Source organism: Lithobates pipiens, unplaced genomic scaffold (genome assembly GCF_037356315.1).
Source record: "Lithobates pipiens isolate NorthernLeopardFrog02 unplaced genomic scaffold, aLitPip1_a1.2 Scaffold_169, whole genome shotgun sequence".
NCBI lineage: Eukaryota > Metazoa > Chordata > Amphibia > Anura > Ranidae > Lithobates > Lithobates pipiens.
This window is the reverse complement of record NW_027507754.1, coordinates 368,832-393,959: the sequence shown is the minus strand read 5'-3', so window position 1 is coordinate 393,959 and position 25,128 is coordinate 368,832. Positions and strand designations below refer to the sequence as shown.

General features: G+C 44.6%; 1 protein-coding gene across 2 annotated transcripts in view; it reads right to left on the bottom strand.

Annotated features, from left to right (window-relative positions):
* Window positions 1-1,756: 1,756 nt before the first annotated feature.
* CCDC81 (coiled-coil domain containing 81) overlaps window positions 1,757-25,128 on the bottom strand; it is a 106,203-nt gene continuing 82,831 nt past the window's right edge. For both annotated transcript variants that reach the window (XM_077484921.1, XM_077484923.1), the window contains exons 13-16: window positions 18,411-18,489; window positions 5,904-6,130; window positions 4,388-4,513; window positions 1,757-2,233 (exon numbers count right to left, since the gene is read on the bottom strand). In XM_077484921.1, the coding sequence (XP_077341047.1) occupies window positions 2,095-2,233; window positions 4,388-4,513; window positions 5,904-6,130; window positions 18,411-18,489 (571 nt within the window). In that variant the 3' untranslated portion in view covers window positions 1,757-2,094. The remainder of the gene's footprint in view (window positions 2,234-4,387; window positions 4,514-5,903; window positions 6,131-18,410; window positions 18,490-25,128) is intronic.

Here is a 25,128-nt window from a genome sequence, read left to right as displayed (position 1 = left end):
CTACTATATACAAAAGTTTTGCCTTTCATTTTTATTTTAACCACTTGACCTCTGGAAGGTTTACCCCCCTTCATGACCAGGCCATCATTTGCAATACGGCACTGCGTTATTTTAACTGACCCAAATAAAACGTATGTATTTTTTTCCCCACAAATAGTCTACAAACCATTGGATATTTTTTTTATTAGTAATGGCGGCGATCAGTGACTTAGAGTGGGGCTGTGATATTGCGGTGGACATTCTGACGCTCACACTTTTTGGGGACAAGTGACACTAATACAGTGATCAGTGTTAAAAAAATATGCACTGTGACTGTACTAATGACACTGGCTGGGAAGGGGTTAAAGAGATACTTTTTAAAAAAAATCAATATTGCCCCATCATAGTACTCTTTTATAAATCATTAGTACATGTTGTGGCTGTGCTGTCCCTCGGGTTCTGTAAACAGAGCTGATATTCTGCCCTTCTTGTACGCTCCAGATGCCTCCCCCACCACCGATCACTGTGCATAAGAAGCTTTGGTAACAAAAGCCTGGTTACCCTTTTTAAAAATGGCGCTGAGCGCCGCCTGGCATTGTGTAATTTCCGGGTTGCAAATAACGCGATGCTGCGGCTTTTCACAGAGATTGGGGTCGTACTGTGTCCTAGCAACAGGGAGCAGTCCGATCGCCACGCTGTGCACCCCTGCGTGAGCGGCCGCTCTTGGACGCCATTATATGACGGTGTCCCAGAATGAGAACCCCATCATTTGGCAGTGGGCGGGCGGCAATTAGTTAATTAACCCCTTCATGCTGCAGCATAAACGGGTTAATTAACACTGACACAGGTGCCACTAATGCACCAAAAAAGGTTATTTAACTGCAACTGGAATGCATCAGTGAACAGTGGCAGCACTTTAATCCCTTCATGCTGCATGTAACGAGAGCCACTTTGGGCAGGGGGCTTGTGGAACCCAGTTTACCTTAGAGCAGTGGTTCTCAACTCCTGTCCTCAGTGCCCACTAACAGGCCAGAGTTTAACTTTGGGGATATGCAGACTAGAATACTGCAATTACTGAGCAGCAAATGATATCACATGTGATGTATTTCAGTTATCTTGCAAGCCTGGCCTGTTAGTGGGTCCTGAGGACAGGAGTTGAGAACCACTGCCTTAGAGAGCTTGGGAAACCCATTTTCCAGCCCTCTTCCTGGCCCTTTTATGTGTAAGTGACCCTGTGTCTATTAGGGGCACAGGGTGACCGAGAACCTCAGTCGGGTCAGTCCTAACCAGACTCACAGTACAACCACACCGAACTCAGCATAGCATTTTACCCCTGTTATCCTGGGTTGTATATGTGTGGTTTGTGTTGAGGGAATGAAGGGACTCTTTCACTTGGGATAGTAATATTTCTGAACAATATCCCTCAAAAATTATATGAAGATAAATAATTCCACCTTTCAGACTTCTAGAATATTGTGTGTCTCAGACCATTGCTTTGGTTTTGAGGTGGAGTGGGGGTTGTTATGTGTTTGTTAAGTGCCTGTATCCCAGTTTTTTATTGTTTCTGTCTGCCTTGGGAGCAAACGATTATGGAATGTATATGTGTATGTGGATTTGGATTAGCTGCTGGGGGGGGGGGGGGGGGAATTTCTCCTTCAACATTTGAACTGAGAAATAAAAGTTTATTTTGCCCATTTCAGTGAAACATTTATTTGTTAACACAATGTGAAAGTCCAATTAAACTGGTACCCATGTATTAATGAGGAATAGAAGACTCTTTGCATATTGAACAAACCTTTATTTTGTTTTAGACAATGTTTCCTTCAAGTTGCTAATTTAGTCTTCACACCATTTTTCCTTTTTGATAAGGCACAATCTGTTTTCAGCGTCTCAGTACATATCCCAATAATCCCGCCACGGACACAATTCGTTCTATTGACAGCTGTCACAGCCACAGCAGAGATAGAGGTAGGAGAGTGTTTTCAAAGCTTCATAATCCAATGTAATTAGAATGCAGAAATTCTCATTTGAAATAATAATTTTAGGACAGGAGGTACTAAGTGACCGTTAGACTTTATGAATAAACAAACATTACTGAGGAGTAGACAGCGGTGATCAAACCATCAGGCGCGATCCTGGGATATAGCGCGTCTCACACCAAACGTTGGTCTCTCCGCAGTTTGATGTTCGCCTCTTGCACTGGAAGCAGCGGCGATACTTCTCAAACTGATCAAGAAGAAGATCACTACTAGCCCTGGAGTATAAGAAAAACAAAAATGTCAGGTTGCTCTGTAATATGGAAGTTGAGGATTTGCTTTCTTTCTGAAAATGAAAGCTGTTGGTCTGCAATGTGTAAAAAGGCTGTTTGATCCTGTCTTCTCTGATCCTCCTCTTCTTAGCCCCTGTACACACGGTCGGAGATTTTGACAACCAAATCCGTCGGTTTTTGTCCGTCGGATTTTGCCCGTCGGATCTTGTCCGAAACTGTTGCATACACACGGTCGGACTAAGTTGTCGAAAAATCCGATCATTCAGAACGCGGTGACGTAATTTCCTTACGATGGGACTACGTTCAGGCTAGTAGCCAATAGCTTTGATGTAGGAATTTGATCTGAGCATGCGTGGCACTTGGTCCGATCAAAATTCTCTACACATGATCGGAGTATGTCCGATCGAACCAGTTGGTCGGAAAATATTTCCAACAAGTTGGAAAATTGGGTCCGACGGATATTCCGACGGAATCAGTCCGATGCATACCACACACAGTCGGATTATCCGACAACACGGTCCGATAGGACACATTCTGACGGATTCTCCGACCGTGTGTACACGGGCTTACACAGTCCCCAAACCATCTCCTGATAGAACAGAGCCTTGGGGACAAGCTGCACATGCTCAGTTTGGTGTGTATTGCTAGAGATTTCTTAGGAGAGTGCTTGTGATCAGCACAGGGCCTATCGGCACTGTCCAGCCAGAGTGTCAGGGGTCATGCAACTTCATGGGACAGTCAGAGGAGAATGAAAACTCCTCCTACAAGCTTTAACCAGACACTGATAGCAGTCCCAAGACTGCTATATACTGCTGATGAGAAAGAGTATTTAGCAGTTTAGGTTTACTAAAATAATTGCATTTCAATGTCCTGTGTACTGTGGGAGACCAAAATGCAGGGTCCTGGGTTTAGTAACACTTTAACTTGCCCATAGATAGATTCAGCAGGGACCAGATGAATTTCGATCCATCTATGACCATTCCCACTCAAAAGAAGTTCAGAATATGGCTGCAATGGATGAGTGCCATCATCCCTGATAAATGGAAATGGAGAAATCCCTCAAGGGGTGGGACTATTGCGGCACTGGTAGATTAAAGTCAAAGAGGTAATAAGAGTTGTAAAAATATTGAATTTTATGACATTATTTGTAATAAAATTAGATATTTTTACTATTCTTATTACCTCTTTGACTTTAATCTACCAGTGCCACCATAGTCCCAACCCCTTGAGAGATTTCTTCATTTCCATTCAAAAGAAGTTGACCTAAAGTTTGGCTTCTGTCAAATGGGACTGTTGGAAAGTTTTTGTCGATCAGTGGTGCCGCTTACAGCTGCTGATTGGTGTATTCTGACAGTGGAGTCCCACTGTCAGAATACATTGGCACAGCAGGGAGGATTCCTCCTTCCACCTCACATGTGTGAATATGGAAAAAAAATTTCATCATACTGATGGCTGATTGAAAAAAAATGGCCAGCCTTAGATTGTAAGCTCTTCAAAAGCGCAGACTGATGTGAATATACAATATTTAAAGTGCTGTGAAGTTGTGCTATATAAACGTAATATTAATATTAATTACACAGGTTCTGTGGCTAATTAAGGTGGTAATTAAACTTACTTGATGCCTTATCTGCATTTAATTAGCCTCAGAACCTGTGTAATGCATATGTGTTCGGGTTTAAAGGCATGAGGTGGCAACTCTTAACTGTGACACATCTTAGCGCTGCACTGCAGCCTTCTGCGGTGAAATGCAGACATGCTGCTTTTTATTGCAGTGCACTGGGCTGAATTGCACTGCAACGTTGGCCAGCGAAGCCTGCTACCCGACATTCAAGTAAATGAAGTATATGTTTTGTACACTTCAAATAAAGCTTGAACAAAACCCCCAAAAAATAGGATTGTGCTGATTCGTGCACCACACTGTCCCTAGCGCAGCTGACAGTGCAGTGTATCCGGCTGCTCTGCGTTGTGGTGTGAATTCACCCTGAGTGACAACACAAGATGTACAGGGAAATTACTAGTGTTTTTCTGCAGCAACTGCCGAAGCATGCCGGTTGGCTCTGTGTTTTGAATCCTGTATCTCTTCACCAGCTGGAAGGACGCGGCTTGCCCATGTTGGGGTTATAGTGTGATTGGACTTACCGGATGAAGCGCCCTTCCTCCTCCTCCTTCCGTCTCTTCAGCTCAAAGCTCTTGGACCAATCATCCTGCAACCCTCTTTGTAGTCTCTGCATCTTCTCAAACTGCACCGCTCTATCAGACAACAACCTACAGGAAGGCAAGAACAATATTCCACAATAAGTGTATACTCTATTGCAGGGATATGCAATTAGCGGACCTACAGCTGTTGCAGAACTACCATGAGGAAGACTCCGACAGCCACAATCATGACACCCAGAGGCAGAGGCATGATGGGACTTGTAGTTTTGCAAGAGCTGGAGGTCTGCTAATTGCATATCCCTGGTCTATAGTGACATTAAGGCTTGGTTCACACTGCTGCGACCTCTAGGTTGTGTGACTTCAAGGCGACTTTGATGTTTTGCAACTTTGGCCAACTATAGCAAAACAGAGTGTTACACATATTATTGAACTTACAAAACCCTCTGAAGTCGCAGCCAAAGATAAGACAAAGAAACTACTTCGTTGGGACTTTGGTGATCTTTTTTTTATATATATTATCTTTTTATCATTAATAGATTCATGGAAAAACACAGCAATTGCAAAACAGATGAGCATATCTGCCCTTCAGCCTACTCAATGGTTATTTGTACATTGCAGTCTCTGGCACTCATGTTGCAGGAAAGACGCAGAAAAGTAGTGCAGAAACATATTTTTTTTTGGCCACTGCAACTTGAGTCGCAGCAATTAAGATGGAACTCATTGAAATGAATGTGTTTTGACTTGTCATGTGACTTTGTGTCGCACGTTGCAGCAAGTCGCATGAGAAGTGGCAGCAGTGTGAACCAGTGCTATCGCTTCTATGAATACAGGAATAGATTTTCTCTGTCCAAACCAAATGTGTAAAAATAGGACCACTTATCATCTGGTGTATGAAATGAGTAATGATATTAGTAATGTTGCTGCCTGGAGGATCCAATTGTAGTTGGTTAGCTCACTTTTCAGTCACTTAAAGGGTAACTCCACCTTTGTGGAAAAAAATATCAAATAAAAAAAAATTATAGCATAAGCAAAAAAAAACACTATAGTGTATACAACGGCTGCACAAGTCATATTGAATTGAATGTCGTTATCCACTTGACCTCCGGAAGATTCATGACCAGGCCATTTTTTGCGATACGGCACTGTAACTAACTCTCCCCGAAGAAGATTCAGAGGCAACACTTGTTGGAGCAGGAGCATTTATGTGACCACAAGAATTACTCTGTGTTAAAAAGGTTGAGAAAGGCTGCTCTAGATAGTAGTGACTACTCTCTCCAATTAATTCAGAACAAGTAAGTGAAGAGCTCTGTGGGAGGAGCCTACTATCCTGTGTCTCACTGAGTTACACATGGCATTACTGGTCAGACTTAGATGTAGAGATGTCACCACAGAAGCACCAGAAAGATATTAGAAGCCAGGAGTAAATGCAACCACCTGCATCTACCTAAATCTGAAATCCCAATTTTATGTTGTACTGTAAAAGGAATATTGTACTTACAGCTCTTTAGTGGAGTGCAGCATGTCTGACTCCTTCCTCTGCTGCACCAGATCATTGAGTACAGCCAATCGCTTACGTTCTGCGGCAGTTTGCAGCTGGTGCTTAGAGACCTCCTGGGCCCGCCTTTTTTTTTCTGCCAGCTTTTCATTGGTCATATCGTTCAGTCCAAATACCGGCTCTGTAATTTCGGGTTCAGGAGGGGGAGCAAAGCATGGTTTCATTTTGACCTGTGACAAGGATTTAATAGGATTTTTTAGCACTTTGTGTGAACATTTGCACCAATTAGGGCTGAAACAACTAATCGATTAATTGACAACTAATCGATTGTTAAATTAATCGATTACTATTTTCATAATCGATTAATCGGCCAGTAACAAAATGGGGTTAAAGTTAATGAGTCTGATGATATTTACCAGATTGACCATTTAATAGTATATCTCTCCTCTAATAGTATATACAGTGTATCTCTCCTCTAATGGTATATACAGTATTTCTCTCCTCTAATGGTATATACAGTATATCTCCTCTAATAGCATATGCAGTATATATCCCCTCTAATAGTATATACATTATATATCCCCTCTAATATTATATACAGTATATATCCCCTCTAAAAGTATATATAGTATATCTCTCCTCTAATAGTGTATATAGCCTCTAATAGTATATACAGTATATCTCTTCTAATAGTATGTACAGTATATATCCCCTCTAATATATACAGTATATCTCTTCTGTCTGTTATTCTCAGAGTGGATTAGATATTTTGCTCCTTAACCATATAGTTGGTTATTTATATTTACCACTGCATATAGAGATATTTAAGAGTAAATTGCCTTTTTTTAAACTTTACATATTAACTAAATTATACACCACACCTTTTTTTACGGTAATTAACCGATTAATCAAAACAATAATTGGCCAGCTAATCGATTATGAAAATAGTCTTTAGTTGCAGCCCTAGCACCAATACTATATTATGTCATATGGTTCCTATAAAATGGTGGTGCTTGGCTCCAGTCCACATTACCTTCTTAATGTTTTCCTCATTGCTAGGAAGCAGAAAAGCTGTATTAGAGGAAACGCTATTGAAAGAAATATGGGGGCTGCTTTTGCTGAACTCCTGAAAAGGTCTAGGTTCCTGGCTAAACCTGGCTTTCCGAGTTCCATGCTTGAATCAGCAACAGGAGTGGCAAGAAAACCACTTGTCTGTATACTCGTTTCAAGTCAGTAACTCAGAATGTACTAAACCTAATGGGTAATACCTGCACAGGACTATTTTAGGTATCTCCCGATAGCACACGCTTATAGATGTCAGTTCTTAGGTCAACCAACTATACTGGAATATTCAGAGCTTGAATCCACCCCTTCGGGTGAAAGATTTGGAGAAACCCATGTCTCAGATTTACGGGTCCCTGCTGGTTGCTGCCAACCCCGAGCTGTCCTCCATCTGCAGGAAATGGGTGGGGGACATACCGGGGCTGCATGAAGATGACTGGAGGGATATTTGGGATTTTCCATTCTCCCCTCTGGTCTCAGCCAGGGATAAACTGGTCCAATACAAAATTGTACACAGAGCTCACTACACAACCCTTAGGCTGCACCAGATGTCGTTGGCACATTCCCTGGCATGCTGGCGCTGCTCTTATCAGCCAGGGGACTTTTTTCACATTTTCTGGGCTTGCCCAGCAATTGTACTTTATTGGAAGTAAGTTCTCCATGTGATAGCTAGGACCTCTGGGACTAGTGTCCCTTATGACCCTAAATATTGTCTGCTGGGGCTAGTGAAACAAATGCCAATCCTTAGAGCTAGGAAAATACTCATATCCCTATTGCTGTATTATGCACGCAAGGCCATCACGATGAACTGGAAACAATCATCTCCCCCCTCTGTCAGTTTCTGGAAAAACCTGGTCAACGCCAGTTTACTCTTTATAGAGCCACCTACTCGGACAGGGGTTGCCCACGCAAATTTGAAAAGGTGTGGACCTGTTGGTTAGAAGATAATACTACAGCAACTGATGCGGTAACCAACCCTTAGATTAATATTATGGATATAGTATGCTGGTATGCTGACCCAAGCATTCTCGTGTCATAATATCCTGCCAATATACTATTGAGCACAGTTTCTCCTGCACTGAACCTCTCCCCACATTGGGGTATAGCTAAGTAAGGTTGTGTTTGTTGTTGGTATGCCCTGTTGCGGCTTCAGAGGCAGTATGTTCTAGTTATATGATGTGCCTGGTTGTGGTCTGCTACCGCATCAGAAGATTTGCCCCTGCGTGGGTAATGTTTGGCCCCTGTGTGGGTTAATTCTGTATGTTAACTAAAAACTCATTAAAAAAAAGCTAATAGGTAAATATGACAGCCAGGCAAACAGAAATGTCAGAATTATCATTCAATAGCAGCTCACATAGTTCTTTTAGTACAGTTCTCCTTTACCCAGTGTAAGAGAACAAAGCTAATTATTTAATCTCTATAAATAATGCATGGTTAACGCATGGTTTTGTAGGGTAGGGTATGGTGTGCAGCGCTACTAGATTTCACCAGTAGGTGGCACTGCAGGTAAAGTCTGAAAACACCTTCTGATCCCACTGAAACATGCTATTCCTCTCATTCCCTTATTCACATACAAGGCCACCTTTAGAAATCATGGCGCCCATACAGTCTGCCTGACAGCCCTCCCTACAGCATGCCTGAGAGGGGACAGGGACAAGGGACTTCAAATACCGTATTGTACACAAATTATCCCACCAGCCGTAGCTCCAAGCTAAAAGGTTCTGTGGCAGGGGCCAGGGATAGAGAGGGGACTGTGTACTCATTTTTGGAGTCAAGCTGAGTAATCCTCCATGCTGCATCTTCCGGCCTGCCCTGATGAATTCATATAGCAGAAGAGGGTGGAAGTTTAAAGGAGTACAGCCAAAGCTCGTTTGGCTGTGCTTCTCCAATTCTGCACTCCTGTGACTCATTTTCAGCTGACAGCGAGCTGAAGCCGATCCTGCCTAGGGAAAGATCGCGACCATATAGTCAGGATCCACCTAGGAGCTTTGACCAGCACCTGGCTCAGCTTCTCAGCGAGCCACTGAGAGACAGCCATCTGCTCCCACTCCCTCCACAGCCCAGCTCTCCAGCTGAGAGTCACCAGCTCTCTGCTCAGAGCAGCAAGGAGAACTGAGCGATCACCCTTAGATATGGCAGGTAAGTAAGATTTAAAATAAAAGCCCAAACCCACAGCAAGAGTCCCCTATCTGTCCCCAGCCCTTGCTGCTGAACTGATGGGACCCAGGCCCAGTACAGAAGGGCCAGCTCTACCCCACTATCGGCAGCCTTGTTCATATTCATATACAGTATCTCACAAAAGTGAGTACACCCCTCACATTTTTTAAATATTTTATTCCCCTAAGTGAAAATGTCCAAATTGGGCCCAAAGTGTCAATATTTTGTGTGGCCACCATTATTTTCCAGTACTGCCTTAACCCTCTTGGACATGGAGTTCACCAGAGCTTCACACTTTGCCACTGGAGTCCTCTTCCACTCCTCCATGATGACATCATGGAGCTGGTGGATGTTAGAGACCTTGCGCTTCTCCACCTTCAGTTTGAGGATGCCCCACAGATGCTCAATAGGATTTTGGTCTGGAGACATGCTTGGCCAGTCCATCACCTTTACCCTCAGCTTCTTTAGCAAGGCAGTGGTCATCTTGGAGGTTTGTTTGGGGTCATTATCATGTTGGAATATTGCCCTGCAGCCTAGTCTCTGAAAGGAGGGGATCATGCTGTGCTTCAGTATGTCACAGTACATGTTGGCATTCATGGTTCCCTCAATTAACTGTAGCTCCACATTGCGGGCAGCACTCATGCAGCCCCAAACCATGACACTCCCACCACCATGCTTCACTGTAGGCAAGACACACTTGTCTTTGTACTCCTCACCTGGTTGCCACCACACATGTTTGACACCATCTGAACCAAATAAGTTTATCTTGGTCTCACCAGACTAAAGGACATGGTTCTAGTAATCCAGGTCCTTAGTCTGCTTGTCTTCAGCAAACTGTTTGCAGGCTTTTTTGTGCATCATCCTTCTGGGATGACAGCCTTTCAGACCAATTTGATGCAGCATGCAGCATATGGTATGAGTACTGACAGGCTGACCCCCCCACCCCTTCAACCTCTGCAACAATGCTGGCAGCACTCATACGTCTATTTCCCAAAGACAACCTCTGGATATGCCGCTGAGCATGTGCACTCAACTTCTTTGGTCGACCATGGCAAGGCCTGTTCTGAGTGGAACCTGACCTGTTAAACCACTGTATGATCTTGGCCACCGTTCTGCAGCTCAGTTTCAGGCCAATCTTCTTATAGCCTAGGCCAGTGATGGCGAACCTTGGCACCCCAGATGTTTTGGAACTACATTTCCCATGATGCTCCGGCACTCTGCAGTGTACTGGAGCACCATGGGAAATGTAGTTCCAAAACATCTGGGGTGCCAAGGATCGCCATCACTGGCCTAGGCCATCTTTTTTTTTTTTTTTAACTAATTTCTCTTTATTAAATTTTTATACGCAAAAATACAGTGACTTTCACAATTCACAAAGACCGTCATCTCGTGCATATGTAATGAAAGCAAAGCCATGTATAACACTCGGTTAACCACCGGCTTACCAACATAGCTATCCCCCAACCCCCCACCCAACCCACCCCCCCCACTTCGAACACACTCTGTTAGCCACCGCCACCTCGATCGTGGCTGATTATTTGGAAAATGGTGGACGCCATTGGGGTCGAGAAAAAGGAGAGAGGGCTGACACAAATAAGAAGCAGTACACTGAGGGTGGTACAAGAGAGAAAAAGCCCCCCCCCACCCTCGCAACCCAAAGTCGGGCTAGCGGACATTAAGTCTATCTCTCGGGAACCCCACTCAGGGGGTATCCTATGTAGCTCAACCAGGGGTTCCATAGAGCCCTAAATTTCTTTAAGTTGTTTTGCTTAATAAACATTGCTCGTTCACACCAAATTGTGGAATTGATTGCATTTACCCATGATTCTAATACAGGTGGATTTTTCGCTTGCCAATTTATTGCTATTAGCCGCCTGGCCTGGTACAGGCACCTTAATATAGACGTCCTTGTTGGGAAGGGAACTCTACCCTCCTCTAGAATCCCCAGTAAGCAAATCTTTGCTTCTGGTTTCAAAGTAGTTTTGAAGGTCCTGTTTATTCTATGTACAATTTCTATCCAATACCTGTATAGTTTTGGGCACTTCCACACCATATGGATAAGATCGCCTGGTGCCCCACATCTGGGGCAATCGTCCCTGGGTTTCCTACCCATTTTCCACATCTTTTGGGGGGTATAATATACCCTATGTATAAGAAACAAATGAGACATACGCTGTGAAGGAGAGATAGACACCAAACTCCCCTGTTCAAGTGTCTCGTCCCATTGCTTCTGGGTTATTAGCCCTACATCCCCCACCCATCCCCACCTACTCTTGTCAGGTCCCTCCCTCTTCAAAGTTTTATCCCTAAGTTTTATATATAGCCTGGAAATCTGGCCTTTTATTTGCTTTTGATCAATAAGTCCCTGGAGCAAGGGGGTTTCAGTCCTTACAATAACAAGCGACCCATACTGTGCTAGAATTCCATGCCTCAATTGCAGGTATTTGTAAAACGTCTTGTTGGAGATACTAAATTCCTGCCTAAGGTCTTCAAAGGATTTAATTAAATTCCCTTCATATAATTGCACTAGCCTGCTAATCCCCTGTCTCTCCCATTCCAAAGATCTATCTATACTGTTTAGTTCAACCAGGTTTCCATTATGCCATAGGGGGGTATATTCAGTCACTCCTACGTATCCCATTAGTTGCTTCGCTATCCACCACACCTTCCTCGCTAGTTCATTAGTAGGATGCCTGTGTGCAAACGAGTTGGCTTCCAAAACTTCAACCAATAATTTGTGCGGTGCCCTGTCAATCATCAGTCTGTGGTTTGGGTGCCCTCCACTATGGAGCCCAGCCTCAGCTAAGTGCTGGAGCTGGGCTGACAAAAAGTATAATCTCGGGTGTGGTATCGCCATTCCTCCCCTCCCGGCGGGGAGCTGCAATGTCTGCAGCCTAATCTGAGCTTGCCCCTTCTTCCAAATTAGATCACGAAACAGGGATTCCAGCTTCTTGAACCACTTCTGGTTGATCCAAGTTGGAGAGTTATGCAAAATATATAAAATTTGTGGCTGCCAAATCATTTTAATTAAATTGCAGCGCCCCGCCGCAGAGAGAGGGAGGCAACACCAATTGTCAACCTTCTGCTTCAATTTCATCAACAATGGTACTAAATTCTCCTTAACATACTGGTTTACTTCTCCAGTTGTACTTCAACTTGGACACTACCTCCAAACACGTAATTATAGGAGGTAGTACGTCCCCGGGTCTGGTCAACGGTAGGAGGGCTGATTTATTCCAGTTGATTACCAGGCCTGATTGTTGCCCAAACTCCCCCATCATCTGCATTACATTGTCCAAGGTAGAGCCCATGTCCCCAATAAAGAACAGGACATCGTCCGCAAACAAGGCAATTTTATCTTCCCCCCAGCCACATCGGAATCCCTGGATGTCCGAACGCGATCTCGTCAGGACAGCCAGGGGTTCCATAGCCAGAACAAACAGGAGGGGGGACAACGGACATCCCTGCCTCATCCCCCTCTCCAGCTGGAGCACTTCGGAGAATACAGTTCCCATCTTGACCTTTGCCCTAGGTCTCTTATACAGTAACTTTACCCATTGAATAAATAGAGGGCCAAAACCAAAACGCTCCAACACTCTCCATAAATAGCCCCATTCCAAACTGTCAAAGGCCTTAATGGCATCTAGAGCTAGTATAGCTCCCGGTCCATCGTTATTCCTGGGTGTTTGTATGTTAAGAAAAACTCTCCTAATGTTGGTGCTGGTTGACCTGCCCGGGATAAACCCAGACTGGTCTGGGTGTATTAAACTATGGATACAATTGCTCAGGCGGGTCGCTAGGGCCTTGGCCAGTATTTTTACATCGGAGCATAACAAGGATATTGGCCGATATGATGAAACTTCCTGGTGGTCCTTGCCCTCCTTAAGTATTAGAGTGATATTTGCCTCCAGCATGGAAGAGGGAAGTTCGCCCTCCTCCAATGCATGGTTTAATGTTTCCAAGAGTTCTGGCAACAGCACTTCGCCATATCGTTTATAAATTTCTGTTGGTAACCCGTCAGGGCCTGGGGATTTACAATTAGGCATTTCAGCTACTGCATTTTTTAACTCTTCTAGCGTAAGTGGTAGTTCAAGACTCATTTTATCCTGTTCTGATAAAATTGGAATTGCTGTTTGATGTAAAAAATCCACAGAATAGCCCTGTGTAACTGATTTATATAAATTTTTATAATAGTCACCAAGTACCTTTGTAATTGCAGAGGGGCTAGAGACAAGGTCACCCTTCGATGTTTTAATTGCTTGTATCGCTGTAGAAGAACTATTCGTTTGAACCAAAAGGGAGAGGGCGCGGCCCACCCTCTCCCCTTCGCCAAAATAATGTTGGCGTTGAAATATACGTCTGTTCTCTGCCTTCTTCAAGAGTGCCATTTTATATATCTGCTGGGTATCCAACCATACCTTTTGCCTATCTAGTGATGGATCCTCTATGTACGCTCTCTCTGCCAGGATAACATCGTTTCTAATTGCACTCTCCTGGTCACGGGTTTCCCTCTTAATTGTCGCAATTTGCTGTATTAATATACCTCTAATATAGGCTTTTAAAGAGTCCCAAACCATTCCAGGTGCCGCTGAGCCCTTGTTGTTTTGGAGGAATTCCATGACCCTATCCACCAAATAGCTAGATCTATCGATCAGTTCCAACCAGCCAGGGTTTACCCTCCACTCCCCAGGACCTGTTCTATCTCCCATGCTCAAAGTGATGAACAGTGGGGAATGGTCTGAAATCCCCCTTGCACCATACTCTATATCCTGTACCAGCCCCGATGCCTCCTTGTTCCCGAGTACCATATCTATTCTTGATAAAGTGTGGTGGGTATTAGAGAAGCAGGAGTACTGTCTCTCTTGGGGATGTCGCATTCGCCAAAGATCGCTCAACCCTATTTCTGATAAGTACCCCGATAATCGACTTATTCTGTTCCCATCCGGGCGAGGGAATCTGTCCAAGCTCCCGTCTAGTATTTCATTAAAGTCCCCTAGTATTACCCACGGGATACCTAGTTTATCCAAGCTAAATGCGAATAATTTATACATAACCTCCAACTTGAAAGGAGGAGGTATGTAGATGTTAGCTAAGATATAATGTTGCCTACCAATCAGGCAATACAGAAAAACAAACCTACCCTCCTCGTCAATAGAAGACTCCTTGCATAGAAAATCCGTTCCCCTCTTTACTAAAACACTCACCCCCCTAGAATAAGATGAATGGAAAGAGTGATAATATGCCTGGAATTTCCGACTATTTAACTGCAAAGCAGTGTTTGGGGTTAGATGCGTTTCCTGTAGAAAAAGCAGGCCATGTCCCCTTCCCTCTGCTTCCAGCATGATCGCCGATCTCTTCTTTGGATCTCCCAACCCCGTCACATTCCATGAAATAATACTCAAATTACTCGTTGACATTAATAATTATTTGAACAAAAATTGAAAGGGGCAGGAGGGGGAGGGACACCCCCCACCCAACGTCCACCATTCTCCCAATACATACAGCGCGTGTTCGAAGACCCACCCATCCCCCTCTCCCCCACCCATCCCCGCCCATCAGAGCATCCCCTAGGGGTCTCTATTGTGGCCCACTTACTTCAAAACCCATCCAAAAGTGCCCGGACTAACCCCCCCCTCCTAGATGGTCCGACCTCCCCAAACCCAGGAACAATGCTGAGTATCATATCCATCCTGTTACCCCAATTAGTTAATCCCCCCTTGATCCCAAGGGGGGTAAAAGAAGAAAAAAGAAGAGAGGAAAGAAGAAGAAGAAAAAAAAAAAAGAAGGACCCCAACCACACCTACTTTTTGACATTTCTAAGCAATCGTGATATATTCACTTCTCTTGCCCCCCCTCACTCGTTCTAGGTACCCTAATTATCTGTGACACAACACTCCCCATTCTTTTATTACCGTGATCCCATAGATATATACCTTCTGTGGAAAAAAAAAAAAAAAAAGAAGGGGGGAAGGAGGGAGGGGAGAGGAAGGGAGGAGGGGAAACCCCCTCGACACCCAACCATTTCATTCTTAAAAGTCATAAACAACCACAGAACATCCACCTCTCCCACCCCCCCTCCCCCACACTGGATACCTATCAATTTTCTGTGACACAACACTCCCCATCTCCTAAGTTAAAGTTCAGCAATTTTAACAATATATACCTTTTGTTCAAATAATATATACCTCTGCAAGACACCAAAAGAAAAAAAAAAAAGGGGGGGGGGCTATCAACTTTCAATGACATAGTGCTCTCTTGTCCATTAACTTACATAAACCCATTTATTCAAATAAATTCTAGTGATATATACCTCTATGAGGAAAGGGAAAAAAAAAAAAAAAAAGGGGGGGGAGAGGAAGGAAGAAGGGGAGACCCCCACAGCACCTAACTATTTCATTCTTAAAAATCATAAACAACCCCGGGACATCCACCTCTCCCACCCCCCTCCCCCACACTAGATACCTATCAATTTTCAGTGACACTACACTCCCCATCTATTAAATTTAAAGTTCAACAATTCTAACAATATATACTTTTTGTGAAAATAATATATACCTCTGCAACAAAGGAAAGGGGAAGAAGAAAAAAAACCCAGAAACCCAAACCGCCCCCCTCCCCCCTTCACATAAACCAATACTAGATAATTCTACAAGGTCTCTTTATGTTCCTCCAACCAGTTTGTGGCCTCTGATGGGGAGTTAAAGAACAAGGTTGAGCCCAAGGCAAACACTCGTAAACGGGCGGGATACAGTAATGCGTAATCTATTTTATGTTTTTGTAGGGCGCGCTTGATAGGAATAAACTCAGCCCTCTGTTTCTGCAAATCCAGTGAGAAATCCGGGTAGAATGATACTCTGGCCCCTTTATAAAAGATATTTCCTAGTTCTCTAATTCTTCGCATCAGTATCATTCTATCGTTGTAATTAACAAATTTCAATATCAATGGCCTGCAGCGGTCCTCTGATGATCGAGATCTAGGGGGGACTCTATGGGCCCTTTCAATAGAAAAAAGTGGGGAAAAGAGAGCATCTCCCAATAACTCCTTAAACCAAGTCTCTAGAAAAATAATGGGATTAGAGCCCTCGCTTCCCTTTGGCAAGCCAATTAAACGCACGTTGTTCCTGCGATTCTTATTGTCCATATCATCCATTTTTGCTGCCTGTATAGCTATCTGTTTCTGGAGTCCAATTATTTTTTGCTGAAGAGGGGAGAGCTCATCCTCCACCGTACTTAGCCTCCCCTCAAGTTCAGTTGTTCTATCAATAGTATTGCTCAATAGTTGGCTCATAGAGTGCAATTCGCTTTTAATACTGCTTAGTTGGTTATCGAGTCCAGAGATAAAATCTTTGCATTCGTTAATTGCCTGCAATATCTCCCGCAACGTGGGTTCACCAGTCCTCGTCCCAGGGGGTTGTGATGACCCCTCCGAGCTATGGAGTGCCTTGCTTTCCCCCACGGGTAACCCGCCCACCCCCCCTCCAGAGGGTGTAGTAGCTGGGTCTAGGGCCAAATTGCCTGTGCTTCTCCTATCCCCAATTGTCCCCTGCGACTTTGTTTGCCCTGTTGGGTGGTGATGTCCTTTCCTACCGGGAGAGGTCGCATGGGCAAAACGCTCGAGTTTTGCTGCCGCAGAAGCTTGGTTTAATTTTTCTTTAGCTGCACGTGTTTTTTGGTTCCCCTCCCCATATGGTGCCTCCTCCACAGCTCTTTTACTGAGCATAATGATATCGACGTGGCATAAGCTGGATCAACAAAATAATAATATTGCAGTGTACAGCAAGCTGACAAGGCATACGCAGCAGGAAAAAACCCGGCGATTAATAGATCATATGTATATAAGCTGAACAATCCACTAGGGGAAAAAAAAAAAGGGAGAGAGGAATGCAGCAGCCACTACTTTGTTAATATTTTCTGCTCTGTTCTTTGCTCAGCCCCTTCTCCAGTCAATACAGTAGCGTAGTCATAAGAATATTATGTCCTTTAACTAATGCTCCATCAAGTCATCCATTAAGGGGTCATCCATTAAGGGGGGAGGAAGGGGGAAGAGGGAAACGTTTCACAAGGATGAAAAAAATACTGGATTACTTCCTGTTTTCAGGCACCAACAATGTTCTTAGTCCAAAAAAGAAAAACCCAACCTTCGCCTCTCCCCCTCCTCACCCTCCCTGGTTACCAGTGCCTAAGCTGATGCTTTAGGCTATGCACTGTCCGGTCGTTCCACTGCTGCTCCTGGTCGGTCTCGATCGTGTGTCCAGCGTGCCTCGTATTTCAATCCATCTCGCCAAGCGCTGTGGAAGGCCTCACCACGGCTCGCACCATCATCGAGCCCCTTCCAGCCTGTCTCTCGAGTCCCTTCGGGTACACGCTCGGGATCTCGCGATAACCCGAGTCCAGCCACGAGAACTCGCTCGGATGTTTTCGGCTGCTTCCGACAGTTTCCACGGAGATAGGCGGTGACAGCGGTATCAGGCGTCACGGGATTCGATGCCAAGCGGGAGCCAGGAGATCAAGTTGTAAAAGGCGGCATACATCTTCCCGATCAGAGGGGAGGAAAGGAGGTAGAGGCAGAGAGCCCAGGCACTCTCGTCACGCTCTCACTCACTCACACGCCTTCATTCCGGCCACGCCCCCACGGTGTCCCCCGGCCTAGGCCATCTTTATGTAGAGCAACAATTATTTTTTACAGATCCTCAGAGAGTTCTTTGCCATGAGGTGCCATATGTTGAACTTCCAGTGGCCAGTATGAGAGAGTGAGAGTGATAACACCAAATTTAACACACCTTCTCCGCAGTCACACCTGAGACTTGTAAAACGAACGAGTCACATGACAACGGGGAGGGATAATGGCTAATTGGGCCCAATTTGGACATTTTGACAAGCCAGCGGTTTAGACATTAATATCTGTGTGTTGAGTTATTTTGAGGGGACAGCAAATTTACACTGTTATACAAGCTGTACACTCACTACTTTACATTGTAGCAAAGTGTCATTTCTTCAGTGTTGTCACATGAAAAGATAGAATAAAATATGTACAAAAATGTCAGAGGTGTACTCACTTTTGTGAGATACTGTATATATATATATATATATATATATATATATATATATATATACACACACACACACACACACACACACACACACACACACACACACATACATACACACATACATATACACACACGCGCACACACACACACGCACACACACACACACACACACACACACACAGAGTATATATAAAAATATAGCCTCTACTAATAAACATTTATTATATCAGCCCTGAATTACCTGCGTGTCCAGGGCGCTCTTGTAAGACAGCATCAATTCATTCTTCCCTCTTAAATATTTTGACCTTTGCGCTGCCAGTCTATAGAAAAGAACACAGCCATATAAAGAAATATTAGTTCCATAAATTCATCAAAAAATTATTGAAAAGGCCCAACAGATTATTTTTTTATACCAGGTGTTTACAGTATATAGCGCAGAAAAACTACACAGTGCGGTTGATTTACTAAAGGCAAAAAGACTGTGCACTTTGCAAAGAGCAGTTGCTCCAGAGTTTAGTAAATGAGGTAAACTTCACTTTTCAGAGAGTAGCCAATCACATGCAAGAAAAATAAAAATAAAAAAACTAATTTTTTTTTCCTTGCACATGATTAGATGATGGAAGTCAGCAGAGCTTCTGCACATTTACGAAGCTCTGGAGCCACTGCTTTTGCAGAGTGCCACTTCACTTTGCAAAATGCACAGTCTATTTGCCATTAGTAAATCAACCCCACAGTGCTATACATACGATTCATTCCCATCACTCCCTGCCTTCGAGGAGCTTACAATCCAAGGTCCCTATCTCTCAAAGTACATACACAAAATATTCTAGTGCCAATTTGGACAGGAGTTAAAGTGGTTGTAAACCCTTACAACACACTTTGACCTACAGGTAAGACTAGATTAAGGCTTACCTGTAGGTCCAAGAAATATCTCCTAAACCTATACGGTTTAGGAGATATTTGCCCGAAGACAGGCACCGCTGTCTATGGCACATGCGCCGTAGACGGCGGCGCGCAGGCGCACTGAGCGCGGCATCTTCAATGACGGAGATGCCGCGCGTGTCGGCTCTGATGGATGTCAGCGGTGACATGTTTCTTCTAAAATTGCAGAGACCAACTATAAGATTTTAACTAGATGGCACTATACTCTTACAATCCTTCATAAAATGCTCCCAGACACTTATGCCTCGTACACACGATCAAACAATCCAGTGGAAAAGTCCGGCGGACTAATCCCCCTGTATGTAGGCTCCGGCGGACTTTAGTAAGTATTTTTGCACTCCAATCTGTCCACCGGACTCGCATTTCGGTGGACAATCCGGCCGTGTGTGTGCCAGTCCGCCCTACTTTTGAAATGAACGGACTTTTCCCGCCCGGAGAAAAGTCCGCTCATTTTGAGCGTGTCTCCAGGTAGCCGGGGCCAGCAAAGGAGGCGTCGCTGGCCCTGTCACTTGGTATGGACTTAAAGGGGAACCCCCTATGCCGAAAAATCGGCGTGGGGGTCCCCCCCAGGTCCATGTCAGACCCTTATCCGAACACGCTACCCGGCCGGCCCCAGAAAAGGGGGTGGGGATGAGCGAGCGCCCCCCCCCCCCTGAGCCGTACCAGGCCGCATGCCCTCAACATGGGGGTGCCTTGGGGAAGGGGGGGCGCGCATCCCAGCCCCCCCCACCCTATGTGAATGAGTATGGGGTACAATGTACCCCTACCCATTCACCTGTGGAAAAAAGTTTAAGTAAAACACAACACACAAGGGTTAAAATAGTTTATTGCAAAGCTCCAGGGGTCTTCTGTCCGTCTTCGGGGGTCTTCTCGCCTGGACGCCTGGCTATCTTCTGCTAGCTCTTTTGCTAGCGGAGGAGCCCGGCTTTCTTCTTTGCCGCTGCCCTCTTCTTCCGACTTCGGGGGTCTTGTCCCCCTCTTTGGTTCTTCTTGCCGGGCCACCGTGCCTTCTTCTATCTCTTTTACAGGCGGCGGCCCGGTCTTCTGTCGCCGCTGTCGCCGTCTTCTGTTCTTCTCTTCAGATGTTGCCTCGTTGATGCCTCCGCTCACAATGGCAGGGACGTGGCGCGCGGCGACTTATATAGGGACATCACCGGATTATGTCCCCGCCCATTATGATGTCACAGTCCCACAGTCAGCAAGAAGAACCGAAGAGGGGGACAAGACCCCCGAAGTCAGAAGAATAGGGCGGCGAAGAAGAAAGCCGGGCTCCTCCGCTAGTAAAAGAGCTAGCAGAAGATAGCGGAGGAGTCGGGCAAGAAGACCCCCGAAGACGGACAGAAGACCCCCGGAGCTGTGCAATAAACTATTTTAACCCTTGTGTGTTGTGTTTTACTTTTACTTTTTTCACAGGTGAATGGGTAGGGGTACATTGTACCCCATACTAATTCACATAGGGAGGGGGGCCGGTATCCGGGGCCCCCTTATTAAAGGGGGCTCCCGGATTCCGATAAGCCCCCCGCCCGCAAACCCCGACAACCAACGGCCAGGGTTGTCGGGAAGAGGCCCTTGTCCTCATCAACATGGGGACAAGGTGCTTTGGGGTAGGGGGGCCGTGCGGCCCCCCCCTTCCCCAAGGCACCCCCATGTTGAGGGCACGCGGCCTGGTACGGCTCAGGTGGGGGGGGGGGCGCTCACTCATCCCCACCCCCTTTCCTGGCCGGCCGGGTAGTGTGCTTGGATAAGGGTCTGATATGGACCTAGGGGGAACCCCCATGCCGATTTTTTGGCGTTGGGGTTCCCCTTTAAATCCATACCAGGTGACGGGGCCAGCGACGCCTCCTTTGCTGGCCCCGGCTACCTGGAGACGCGCTTTTGGGTAAGAAAAGTCCGCCGGAGCCTACACACGGGGGGATTTTCCGGCGGACTTGAGTCCGCCGGACTTTTCCACCGGATTGTTTGATCGTGTGTACACGGCATTATTCTATTGTACGGGTGAACGAGTCGGGACACACACATGCTGTTGCTAAATGCCAGTCTTATTAGTACTGGCAGTTTTAGACAGCATTCATCCCTTTGTATTGACTCCACTGCAGAACTTTGTTTTTTTGGTCCTTGAATGCCCCCTATGGTCACCTTTAGCACATGATTCTCTGGACACAGAGAGACACCTGTGACCCTTTAGTGATTTGACCAATATTTCAAGAGACCAAGAAGGCTTGTGCCTCTATTTGGACAGCATCCCCTGAAGAAGCCTGATGTATGGGTGAAACATGTTGGGAACTCCATCTTATAATGCTGTATCCATAAAATCTTGTTGATCTGTACTTGCCAATTGTGTTTTAACAATTTTTTATTTTTTCTAAAATAAAAAAATTCTTATATAGTTGTTACTATTTTCAAATGAATTTGCACCTTTAAAATCCCAATCCCTCCTTCTACATTTAACTAATTGGTAAGAGATGTGGTGCTATTATCAAGTTGATCTGTCCGTGATCAAAAAACTCTTCTTTCTTCTGTACTTGCAAGTGCACAGCCTTTAGTAAATCAACCCCAAAATGTTTCTTCTGCAATAAAGGATCTTTGCAGTTTTCCTATTTGCCTTTAGTAAATAAAAGCCCAGTGTGCCTCCTCTGTAATAAAATACCTATCATCTTGCAATCTTTTGATTTAGGGCCGCACTTCCACTTTAAATAATGCAGAAAAACGTTTAATGCAAAACTTTCTTTCAGGCTCGTTCTTTGTCGGAACTGGTATTGTTCTGAGAAAGGGGTTAAAGGAAATTCTGCTATTGTCAGTCATATGAATAACCTCTTATAACGGCTGAATATGTACAAAAAGAGGTCGCGTGTATCATGCTGGGGGGGGGGGGGGGCACTTCAACTGACCGGCTATAAATATCAGCGGGGAAATTCTTTAGAAGTGTAAGAAGGGATCAGGGGGCAGATTGTCCTTCCTAAGCATTACCCAGCAGGAGAACAGAGCTTTAAGACTCTGATAAACATGAAACTGAGCAGGTTATATGTAAAAGATGAAGAAGACTTGTAACCGTATTCCTGTCCTATGACCATACATGTTGTAATGGTAACAAAATCTTCACTTACAAATGAAAATGCCGTTATTTAAAGGGATATTAGTATTTACAGTAAAATCACCTCGTTGTTTCATCATTTACTCACTAATTTTCCTGCAATCTCCATACAATAGAAGACATTGGTTGCTGGCCCAGTGCTACGCAAATTCTACTTATATATGCTTTGGCAAAATAAAAATACGCAGCTCATTTCCGAAATACATCCATGTCGTTTCCCTTTGAAGACAGTGGAATCACAGAAAAGTATCTGTTGATCTTTCAAAAAATAAAGTGCTAAACTCAGCTTCTCATCCCAATGTGAAAGTCCAAGTGCTTTAAGAGCCCTTTCACAATGTCAGCGCCGAAAAAACGCTCGCTTTACCAGCGCTTTTTGAGCGCTAGTGGGGCGCATTTAATCCCTGTTAGTGGCCAAATAAAGGGTTAAATACGCCCACAAAGCGCCGCTGCCAAAATCTCTTTGCCGGCACTTTTCAGGCATTTTGCAGGCGCTTCCCATTGATTTTAATGGGAAGGGGCGCTTTAGGAGCGATGTATTCACCGCTCCAAAAGCACTGCGAAGAAGCTGCTTGCAGGACTTTTTTTGACGCCCTGCCAGCGCAGCGCCTCAGTGTGAAAGCACTCGGGATTTTTTTAAGCTAAAGCGCCTGAAAAATGCCCCAGTGTGAAAGGGATCTTAGTGTGAAAGACATCTCAGTGTGAAAGCACTCGGGCTTTCACATTGGGATTGCAGATGAGGCTTCTTTCAAGCGCTTTACAGGCGCTTTTTTAAAACGCTAAAGCGCCTGAAAAACGCCTGAAAAATGCCCCAGTGTGAAAGGGGTCTATATATGTTTTTTTAGCAGAGACTCTAGGGAATAAAATGGCAATCGTTGTAACTTTTTACTTCATACTGTATTTGCGCAGGAATTTTTTTAATGCGTTTTTTTTTTTGGGGAAAATAAACAATTTCAGAGCTTCATGAATTTAAAAAAACAAAACAAAACAGTAAAGCCCATTTTTTTGTATGATGTGAAAGATGATGTTACGCCGAGTAAATCGATACCTAACATGTCACTTTTTAAAACTGCGCACACTCGTGGAATGGCGCCAAAATTTGGTACTTAAATATCTCCATAGGCGACGCTTTAAAATATTTTACAGTTACAGAGGAGCGCTTGGGCTAGAATTATTGCTCTCACCCTAACGCACATGGTAATACCTCACATGTGTGATTTAATGTTGTTTACTTACGTGGGAGCGACTTACATATGCATTCGCTTCTGTGCGCAAACACGCGAGGGCGGGGCACTTTAAATTGTTTTATTTTTTTTATTATTTATTTTACCTTTATTTTTTTATTTTTACACTTTCTCTTTAATTTTTTTTGATCACATTTATTCCTATTACAAACATCTCTTGTAATAGAAACAGTGCGTGACAGGTCCTCTTTATGGAGAGATGTGGGGTCTATAAGACCTTTCATCATCTCCTCCAGGCTGAAAAGACCCAGATGAAAAAAAAAACAAAAAACTGTTTCGGCCTTTCCAGCCGCGTCCCCGGCTTTGTTTACACCCACAGGCCCGGACGTGACGGGCCATAGAGAGGTATAAAGGGTCATAGAGATGTTCACTAGAAATCTCTATGATCTACTTCTGGCGGCGGCCGACTTGTTCTCTGGCTCGCGATCATACGGACGAGCCCGGAGAAGCACCACAGGGCGGCGGGAGAGGGTGATGGTGAATGATCAAACGGCTGAACTGCCACTGTGACTGTTCTTACGGTGCACAGAATCGGCGGCACGTAAAATATGATATCTGAAAGATGCCTGCAGCTGCAGGCGCCATTCAGATATCCTCACTCAAAGTTCAGGACGTCATATGACGTCCTTGGGCTAGAACTGGTTAACCAGTTCCCAGCCGCCCACAGTACATTTACTGAATGCATGTTCCCCCTGCTAACCTGCACTATCACTGGCTACAGAAGGATTTTGTCAGCAGGTCCCAGCCAATGATTTAGGGCCGTGCCTGTAGTCAATCACAGCGCAGAATCCTGTGTTTACAACCATACAGGATTCTGTAAACACATCAGCAATTTTGCTGTTTCATAATAAACAACCAGATCTGTTAGTAAAAGCAGCACACATCACACTTGTATGCATACAGTTAACTCCTTGATTGCCCCTGATGTTAACTCCTTCCCAACCAGTCTCATTAATACAGTTTACAGTATTATATCTGATCACTATATTAGTGTCACTATTGATGTCACTGTCAGTCAGTTAGTGTACCTCCCAGCAAGGGTTAGTTAGTTCCAGATTGCCCGCCACACTATCACAGTCCCACTTTAAATCACTGATCACTGCCATTACCTGTTTGCCCACTGACAAAGAAATGAAGGGTCTATAATTTTTACCATAGGTGTATTTTAAATGACAAAGACAGAATATCAACGAAAAATCCAGAAAAAAAACACAAAATTCAAATTTTATAAACTGAGTTGCAGTTCAGTGAGTAAAATAAGTATTTGATCCCATAGCAACCAACATAAATTCTGGCTCCCACAAACTGGCTACAGTATGTGCTCATGTGGTACACAGATTAGTCCTGTCAATTTAAAGCGGAACTTTAGTCATTTTTTCAACTTTCCATCTATTAAATCTTCTGCTCTTGTTATTTTAACTTTGGATAGTAAAACATTTTTTTCTGCCAGTAAATACCTTATACAGCCCACTTCCTGTTTCTTGTCTGGTCATTAGCCTAGGCTTATGACATCATGCACAGCTCCCGCTCTTTCTCTCTCTCTAACTCTTGTGAGAGTTTACCAGGAAGAGAGGGGGGGATGAGTCATGAGAGGGCCAATGAGAGCTGCAGGGCTGCAGAGCTGGAGGTGTGCCTCTGTGTGTCTGTGTAAATCCAGGAAGTGAACAGGCAGCGGCTTCAGCCGC